This window comes from Morone saxatilis, unplaced genomic scaffold (genome assembly GCF_004916995.1).
Source record: "Morone saxatilis isolate NCDOM2014 unplaced genomic scaffold, NCSU_SB_2.0 Contig0, whole genome shotgun sequence".
Classification (NCBI taxonomy): Eukaryota; Metazoa; Chordata; class Actinopteri; family Moronidae; genus Morone; species Morone saxatilis.
Genome location: NW_023339650.1, coordinates 20,921,888 through 20,931,338, shown reverse-complemented (window position 1 = coordinate 20,931,338; position 9,451 = coordinate 20,921,888). Strand labels below are relative to the sequence as shown.

At 40.4% G+C, this 9,451-nt stretch overlaps 3 protein-coding genes across 3 annotated transcripts; 1 reads left to right on the top strand and 2 right to left on the bottom strand.

Moving 5' to 3' along the window:
- Positions 1-32: 32 nt before the first annotated feature.
- On the top strand, positions 33-797 carry LOC118322801 (mechanosensory protein 2-like; the record flags this gene model as incomplete). Its single annotated transcript, XM_035654625.1, is given in 1 exon segment — positions 33-797. A coding segment is annotated over 1 exon segment (188 nt), but the record flags the coding sequence as incomplete, so codon positions are not given.
- A 1,273-nt stretch (positions 798-2,070) lies between these two features.
- rpl22l1 (ribosomal protein L22-like 1) lies at positions 2,071-4,121 on the bottom strand. Its single transcript, XM_035657728.1, has 4 exons — positions 4,007-4,121; positions 2,938-3,051; positions 2,419-2,540; positions 2,071-2,291 (listed from the first exon to the last, which is right to left on the bottom strand). Exons 1-4 carry the CDS (start codon positions 4,013-4,015, stop codon positions 2,147-2,149), a joined length of 390 nt encoding a protein of 129 aa, XP_035513621.1. The 5' UTR covers positions 4,016-4,121; the 3' UTR covers positions 2,071-2,146.
- A 2,454-nt stretch (positions 4,122-6,575) lies between these two features.
- Positions 6,576-8,694, bottom strand: LOC118320856 (eukaryotic translation initiation factor 5A-1-like; the record flags this gene model as incomplete). Its single annotated transcript, XM_035651982.1, is given in 4 exon segments — positions 6,576-6,823; positions 7,063-7,194; positions 7,627-7,731; positions 8,576-8,694. Coding segments are annotated over 4 exon segments (422 nt in total), but the record flags the coding sequence as incomplete, so codon positions are not given.
- Positions 8,695-9,451: the final 757 nt, after the last annotated feature.

Here is a 9,451-nt window from a genome sequence, read left to right as displayed (position 1 = left end):
CCCCTCTCTCTCTCTTTCTGTCTGTGTTTGTGAGATGATTTTGGCTGAAGGAGAAGTGAAGGCGTCTCGTGCTTTGAAGGTGGCGGCGTCAGGGCTTCCCCCCGTGGCGTTCCACCTCAGATACCTGCAGTCGTTGTCCTCCGTCCAGAGTAGCGCGTCCATCGTGGTCTTCGCCCTCCCCACAGAGCTCCTGGACATGTTCGTCTCCCATCAGCCTTAGCTCTCCGCAATGTCTCAGCAGGGAGATAAAAAGGTAGAAAAACATCAAACCTATGAGAACAAGGTTTGATGATGTCGTGAAGTCGTGTAGGATCATGGGAGTTGTTGTCGTCATTGGTAAACAACCACCAGAGCAGATGATCTTTCTGACATAACTCATGCTCACAGACACAGTGATGTATTAAAATTGTATTCATGCTAAGTTCATTAAATAAAAGTAAATTAGATTTGTAGAGCACCAAATTATCTCAGGACACTGCCCATATAGAGCAGCTATAGACTGTAAATTAAAAATAGGTTTGGTCATGTTTGCTGACTTCATGACTCTCTGATGTAACCTGTGTTTAACAGGAAGGTTAAAATAGATATGACAAAAATGTACAGGCGACCGGTGAAACGCAGTTTCCTGAATAAAATGACAGATTTCTCTGAGTTTAAACATTGTTGGGAACACTTGGGATAATGTAAGAACCCAACTCAACAACATATAGAACAGTTTTACGCCTTTTAATGTGGGAGTGTTATTATTATACCTACCTCTTGTGTTATACCTTTAATAAAATCAGTATTTATATTTACATTCTGTTGAGATCATTTTGTTTGTCACAGTTTTTATTGCTCACTTCTACTCTTTAATTTCCCAGAAAACCTTTGTGAAATATGAATATTTGCTTGTAAAAACCCCAGAGTAAGACATTTTTAAGGACCAGTGTGAAGGATTAAGTGGCATCTAGTGGTGAAGCTGCAGATTACAGCTAACTGAGAACGGGCTGTGAAGTGTGTAGAGAAACTACGGTGGCCACAAAACAAAACACTGCCAGTGTTTGGTTTGTTTTTTCTATACTACTGTAGGAACATGCCGGACTCCATTCATATATTCAGCCAATAGATCCTCCTACATGTTTGACACTGGACCTTTAACATGAAGAATTCAACTGAATACTTTTCTTTTTATTATCCGTCACAGAGTAATAAACACCTCAGTGGGTGGTGATGTTATAACTGATGCTTATTGGGTTGGATAATGTTATATATAATAATGATGTACACTGTAGTTATGTGAGCTTATGTGACACATTTAACATACATCATGTGTTTATTATGGTTTATTTCAAGTCAAACTCCCCTTTGGAGACAGTGATTAAATATAATTGAACATTTTATTGTCATATTAAGCTGCAGCAGTTTGGTCTGTGTTGATTATTGACAGTATGTATAAGGTGGTGACTTTATCTGTAGCACCACCTAGTGTGTATTTAGTATACTGCTTCACACCCAACCTCCGGTGTATGGACAAACATCAGCAACAACTCCTGTATGAATGTACACTCACTTTATAAGGTTCAGTTAGCAAAATCATGCATATAGTTAATCAGTTAGAACAAAAGGAATTTCTGACCTTTATAATATTTTAATTTTATTACATTGGTCAAAAAGAACAATGATAATCTGTTTCTTTGTCCAGTGTTATCATTGCAGCCACCAAAGAGCCATTTTATAGTGTATTTATGGGATAATCCAGTGAGTAATGACTTAAATCAAATTATTTTCTTCAGAACTTCAATAGTGCTTTGATCCAGAGTAAATCTGTTATTTAACACGTCAAATTAATGTTAAAGTTACATGATTTGTTTTATTTTTAAAGAAAATCAACTGTCTACCAAATAAAGTAAATATATGGAGTCAAAATTAAATTATGTGTGCTTTACCTTATCATCATATAGTTATTGTTTAAAATCTTATAGTTTGATGTTTCAGTTATTTTTCAGACAGTGGAAGTTTTGTTTCCTTTCAACACTGTTGTGTATTTAGATGTTTTAGAGATACATAGAATAAAAACAGGACAGAAAAGCCATTTTTCCACATTTATTCTCCTGTCCAGCTCCAGCTGCTGACACAGACAGCTGTGACGTTCTGCTGCAGCTGTTTACTCGTCTGTTTCCGACTCCTCGTCGTCCTGACTGATCTGGAAGTAACGCAGCTCGTACGTCTCCTTGTCAGACGCCACCACTCTCAACCAGTCACGCAGGTTGTTCTTCTTCAGGTACTTCTTTGTGAGGTACTTCAGATACCTGCAGGGGAGACACGGGGTCGTTTAGTCCCAGAATGTTCAATGTGCAATAAAAACTATTCTTGGTAAATTTGCACACACACAATCTTTGAAGAATTGTGTTTCAGCTACAGTAAATCTCCTCTCACCTTTTGGAGAACTGCTTCTCAGACGTGACGTTGATCTTGTTCTTCATGCGGCCGACCTGGACGATGTTACCCAGATTCCCAGTCTTTCCGTTGACCTTTATCCTCTCTTTGAGGAAGATTTCCTGTCGGACAGAGCACAGTGACACTAGGGAAGAGAACCCTAGTACATTTGGAGCTAGGGAAGGGAGCCCTAGTCCAGACACAGGTTAGCTGCTTGTAAACATCACTACATTAACCCTTTGATTTGATTGTAGTATTGATTAAATGAGGTATTAAATAAGGATTATAGCTGTGAAAGAAATGCTTCTGCCAGATCCATTTCTATAAAAGATATCCTCAAACATTCTGAGGTTTAGAATAAAATCTGTGAGCTAATAGTGACAGGTTGACAAAGGGTTGTCGCTGCGACACTGCTCGCAGTTCAGACAGTTTTTCACGCTCTTGGCGCGTTCGCTCGCTGTCTGTGTGTATGTTAGGAAGCAGTGTCACTAGTACAGTAAAACTTGCAGTGAGACTTACAAAGTTTGCAGAGTCCAGGATCCCATCCTCCACAGGGTGGGTCAGGTCCAAGGTGAACTTCCATGCAGCTCCCTTTTTGGACTTTTTGCCAACAGTTGGCCTCTTCTGTTTGATCTGCGAGGGAGAAAGGGACAGGATTAGAAACGTTGACAGCAGCACAGATCGGATTCTGTTCCTCTTAAAGTCACTATTCTTACTTTTATTGACCAGCTTTCTTTTTTTTAAACTATTCACTAATTCTCATAGGAGTTCTTACTTTATTATTGCCACGACTTAATGTATACTTCTCATAGTGCTTCATAAAAGGCTCATTTTAGTATTAGTAATATATTTTGTGCTACAGGTCAAATTACAAGTAGAACTTTCATTTTATTACATAGCTAGTGAGCACAAATAGATATGTATGCCTAATATAATTAACAGATGCAAAAAAGGATTAGCAGAAATGTATAACATTTGATTTATTACATATTCCTAAATTTAAAATGTAAAAACTGACTAGTATTAAAAACAGACAGTTTGTTATTATATATTTATTTAATAAGCTTTTTTTTCATAGTGAAACATCTACATAAATTAATAGTAACAGGTAGAAACTTAAATCATTAATGCCTGCATTGTATTAACCAGTAAACTGAGAATTCATTTCTTGAAAGTTGTAAATTCACATACAAATCAGCTTCTATTTTAATAAAAACATGATAAACTATTAGGATAACTAATATGTTAGTGGAGCCGAACTGACCAGTGGGCTTTAAACTACATGTAAACTGACAGTACACATAAAGTTCACCTGTCAAGTGGATCAAAACCACTGATATAAAATAAAACACACTCTTTCCTTATGGAGGCTGGCCTAATGAATGGAACACGTGTGAGAAACGCTACTACGAGCTAACTCCGCTATCTTATCGGTTTATTTTCCCTATAAACAGCTGATGTTTGAACACCCAGCGGCAGTATGAACACTTCACTTCAGTTCCAGCAGATAAAGACTCGAATAAGTGGAAAAAGCAGAAAGGAATTAACAATAAACCGCGTTAATTCCCGAGGAGCTGCCGTCACTTACCGGCGCCATGTTGAGAGACGGGACGGGAAAGAGAGAGCACCGGACGTGACGCGGCAGTGACGTGGTGCGTGCCGCGTGGACCGCCCTTACCAAATATGGTGAATCCAGTATCAGAGCCTAAATAACACTTCCGGCCACCAAACTGAGAGATGAGTGGAGACTGTTGGCTCTGCGCAACTTCATAAATCACCGTAAATGTCTCCTTTAGCTTCAGTTTACATTTAAATTTAATGTTTTACAGGAAAAACTTTAAATTCAAATCCTGCCTGTTGTTTTGTAGCAGCTGTCGGTACAGGATGCTTCAAGTCCAAAGGTCAAATACAAGCCCAAACACACCCTGATAATAAACCTGCTGAGCCTGGTCAATCATTCACACACACACACACCACACACACACACACACTCACTCTGCCCTGGGCCTCAGACCAGCCTCAGTTCATTCAGCTGCGTTTGTATGAACTTACAGAGAGAAACTAAAATCCACCCTGATGAGTCAGAGAAACCGTGACTGGTCCGAGGGGTGAAGACAGAAAGGAAAGAGGAAAAAAAAACAAAAAACCTCAACATGCATCTTTTTTTCCATTGTGGTGCCATTTGTGGCTCAGCGTGCAGACAGAGGTCGGCCACCAATCACACAGGGTGTGTCTGTTGCTGCCTTCAAATGCAGACACACAACAGGAGAGTCTTTATCACAGAGGAAAAGTCACCATCAATATATGTTTATATCCTGGAACTGTTCATGTACAGGCTCAACGGCACAAACCTGAAGTTTCAACCATTCGATCTACTGCCTTTAGCTTTTTGTTTGGCTGTTTCTAACTAGAACCTTAAATCACAGCTGATGTAAAAGAGACAACCATCACCTGAACGTTACTCACAGTAGATACACTTAAAACCAGCATTACACCCATTTATAATCCTATTTATATTCATTTATTGTTTGTTTTTGTCAAAATGTGAAGTTACACCAGTACACATTTATATAAAGTATCTGAATTACTGCAGTCTTTCCATTGAGTCCCTGGTTGTGAGCCACCTGGTTTGCTTTAAAGCAGATATACATTTATATAGAGTTTGTGTCGGTGCTGTAAAGTCTCTGGAGAGGAGCGTCAGTGTGGCTATTGCATCAGTTAACAGACTTTGTGACCCACTGTTGAGTTTGAACTCTATATCAGCATTTTAATGACCAACAATTTCTACTTTGGATAATGTATTTGACACCTTACACTATGTACTTTAAACTTATTTATTCAGCACCCATTCACAGCTTATCTCAGGACACTTTTCAAATAGAGGAACTCTAGACTGAACTCCTAATATTTGAGTAAAACATTACACTTTATTTCATTCCGTCAGTATTTGTTTTAAAGAATAAGCACTTTTTAAAAGGGTCGATAACCAGTACAACATAATTCATGATCCGTTTCCTTGTTTTTAGCAGTTATACTTGTTTCAACCTCAACACATCCTCCATAAATACACCTCCTGATCAGGTTTGAGTGAGATTATCTCAATGATTTGAGCCCTTTAAAGTCCACCATTGTGTTTCAGTGATCAGGGAGTGAGCCACACATTCACTCCGACAGATTACCGGGTATATTAGAGACACAAAACCAGACATCGTTTGCAGTTTTTGTCCATTTGTTTCATCGTTTTATTTTTGCCATCTCCAGTCAGGTGACAAAGGCCTCGAGTGAACAAAAAGTTTGCAACTCTACCACCCTCCCCAACCCGATCGAGTCCCTCAAAAGAAACACACGCCTCACTGCAAACCGCCTCACACATTTCGGAGGCCCACACCGCTACACACTCATGCCTCTCAAAACAAGATATAACACTCTTTTAGCATTGGGGGAGACCGGGGCAGCGGGGGGGGGAGCCCTCGACTGCCCCGGTGGACGAGAGGTGTGAGTGCACAGGACCCTCACGCCCCTCTAACTTCTACACAGACAAGAGACTGGCATCACAAGGGTAAATCACTGAAGTTTGTTTCTGTTCTTCTTGGGGGGAGAAAGAAAAAAAAAAAAAAACTTCTCTTTTCTTGGTTTTTAGAGCTTTGACATGCTGGGGCGGACCTCAAGTGCTCGTAAGTGCTAGCCACCACCATTCCCAGCCATTAGGAGAAGAAACAGACCTTGTCACGCCCATTCCACTCAGGAACCAGAGCAAAGGCCATGCTGGAAAGCGGTATGGCTGCTAGAGGGACGACCTAAACCACAATTTAGTATCTACAGGAGCTACCCTCCCCTCCCCCTCCCACTGTTTTAATAACTCAAAAAACTGCCCCCCTTCCCTTCCCTCTAAAAGGCTTTAGACCTGCTATATTCAAGAATATAAAAAAATAATCATACAAAAGCTGAATCCCGTTGTTATTTAAACATTCAGGAATGTGAGTGGCGAAACCAACACTTCGAAGGCAAAAATAAGCAGGAATGAGCAACTGATCATTATTTTTGAAGTTGTTTTATATAAATGTTACCAAATCAAAACCTCAGCTGGATCAGGGCAAGAAAGACCACGCAGCGAGCCGGCGGTGGAACTTTTCCCCCCGACAGCAATGAAAATGACGAAATTGAAAGGGGGGGGAAAAAAAAAACAAAAAAAAAAAAAACAAAAGATCAATGATGAGAGAAATCACAACAGAATGATTGAGGTTGTCTGTGAAGGCCGACGCTTTGGTGACAGAACCAATGAGAATGCAAGAGACTGGTTGTGGGTGGTGCTTGTTGCCTGGGCAGCAAAGTCCGTCTCCTATTTGTTGGCCAAAACCTTGGTAGCGACAGCACATTCCTCCCCCATGGCAGAAATCACGGTGACCTGCGGAGAGCACACGACACGTTCGAGTCAATCGTCTGAAACTTCACACACGAAGCTCACACTCACGTTTTCTGGACTGAATCATGTCTGCTTCCAAAAAAAAAAGGTTAAAAATTATATAAAAACACGTTGAAGACGCATTTTGTGCTTCATCATCTGCACGTGAACAAATATAAGACAGGATTCAAAAAGCTTACGGCCCAGGACTTACGCAGATCAGCGGTTCTTTCCACACTTACCATGAAATCATCACCCGCTTCAAACTTTGCCTCGATTTCCTTGCCGACTTCGTTCTCAGGGACACGCAGGTCCTCTCTGATGTCACCGTTGTCGCTCATCAAGGACATGTAGCTTTCGTTGATGTTAACCAGCTGGGAGGAGGAGGACAGACTATAATCAGTATTTTCAGGTTAATGCCTCAGTTGGATTTCAACCTCTAACCAGTTCTGTCCTCAAGTGTCAAACATGAAATTTGGGCCAATTTAACTACACTCACAAGGAATTATTCCTTCTTCATACTGAGAGATGACACTATAAAAACTTAATCACCAGCAGATTTATTGCACTTGACATGTTGAAATAATGTTCTGCTTCTCTCCAGTTGAGGTTTGATTCATCTTTATAAAATCAGATTCACATCCTCATGTAAATGATGCGAGCAGCTGCTGAGTTTCATCCTGACCGCAAAGAGCTCAACTTCACACTCGAGAAACGCCGGCACAGGAGACGCACGTCCTTTCTAATTGAGTTAACCGGTGACATCTGTGTGACACAAAGTTCCAGAGACGCCTGGAGCTGCATACCTGGTAGTCTTGTCTCTTGATAGAGGGGACGTCCATGTTGTGGGTGGAGGGGCACATATCTTCATGCTTCTTGTTGGTGAAGATGTCGATACCAACCAGGTTGACCTGCAGGAGCATAGATTTATTTATTACACTGATTGTTTAAGTATTTAAGACACCAGTCTGGGTGAATGAGGTTTATAAAAGACGCACAACAACTAAATCACAATATGGTGCTGAACTGTAACTGCCACCTGCATTATAATGAGCTGAGCTATAAATCTGATTCTCCAGATGCAAGATAACATCTGGTACAGAACAAATTCACACCGTACTTTTAGTTTCAGTGTAAACAAGAACTGTGGTTCATATTTAACCACACCGTACAGCCCTGATGATGTACATTGTTGTAAAAGCACTACAGATTGCCAAGAGGGACATTTTTTAATCAATATAAAAAGTTTTTCTGCAGGTTTCCATCAGTTAAATTTAGGACGAAGACCTTTTAAAGATTATAAATAGAGACTTTTCACATCCATACTGGCAAAAAACTACCTCAACTAACGATATGAAGACCTGTACTGGTTCCATGTAGGTTTGTTTTGCAGTTATCAATAACAGGATTTTTAAAGAGACTTTAGATAAACAACGTTAACGTCATTAATCCAATTAAATGTCTTAAGGCCCTTAAATTCAGATTAATGGGTTTTAGACTCAGACACCATTTATTCAAATTAAAAAACAGCCAGAATCATAATTCTTCTTTTTGCGACCAAGAGGAGGGCAAAGTACACGAGGGAGCTCCGTGGTGTTTGAAGAAGAAGATAAGGACAGGAATACTTCAGGCAGCGTGGTCTGAAACCTGAGATCCTTTAAAGCGAGCTGAGTTTACGCTCTCTGCCAAGCTTTCACACTAATCATGGATTTCCTTCCCTTAACGCCGCTCTCAGGTCTGAGGGTAATGTTTCACCTTGGCGTGGCCGTGCTTGCCGGTCTTGGAGGTGGACATCTCCACAATTTTGCAGGGGCGACCCTTCAGCACCACGAAGCCGTTCTTACGCAGGGCAGAGCACTGCATGGGGTAGGTGGATCGCCAGACTCTCCTGTCGTGAATCAAGTTCGGGATCTGCCATGTCGAGGGTCTGGCGCTGAAAGACACAAAACACACAGTTACCATCAGAGACTGAAAATACTTCATTAAGCTGTACTCTTAAACTGTCAATACTTTACGGAACCCAACTCATCTCGGCTGACTGATTCAATGGAGTCGATACACGAAAACATGTATTCATTGCTTTAATTAAGTATAAACACTCCTATTCTTGTAGATATTTTTTGGGGATTTTTGAGCACTCTTGCTTCGTTTAAGTCATTAACTGAATTCTCTTAGTGAAACTACATTTAGAGCGTTTGTAAGATTTACACTGACAGAAGAAACCAGATGAAATGGAAAATTAAGTAATAGAGAGGGGGGGGGGGGGGGCTACAAACAACGTTTTGTATTCTTTCATGCAGTGGTAGAGGAGAAAATTAAAATCTGCAGCTTTTAATTGTACTTAAAACACGTTTTGAGGCCTTTTACGTGACAGTTTAATATCCAATTTATAATGGAAACTAGTGTGCATGAGCACAGTTGTTATTAATCCTTTAATTTGATCCTACAGATGTAAACCCAGATGTCACACAAATCCGGATTTTTTCCCCCATTAAATTAAAAGTTGCGATAGAAAAAGATATTTCCACAATGTGTGAAACCCTACATGTAAATTTTAAACCGGGTTAAAACGTATTTAATGGGGGGAGGGGGGGGGCACTGCAGCCTCCTCTGTAGGTTCAATGCAATCGA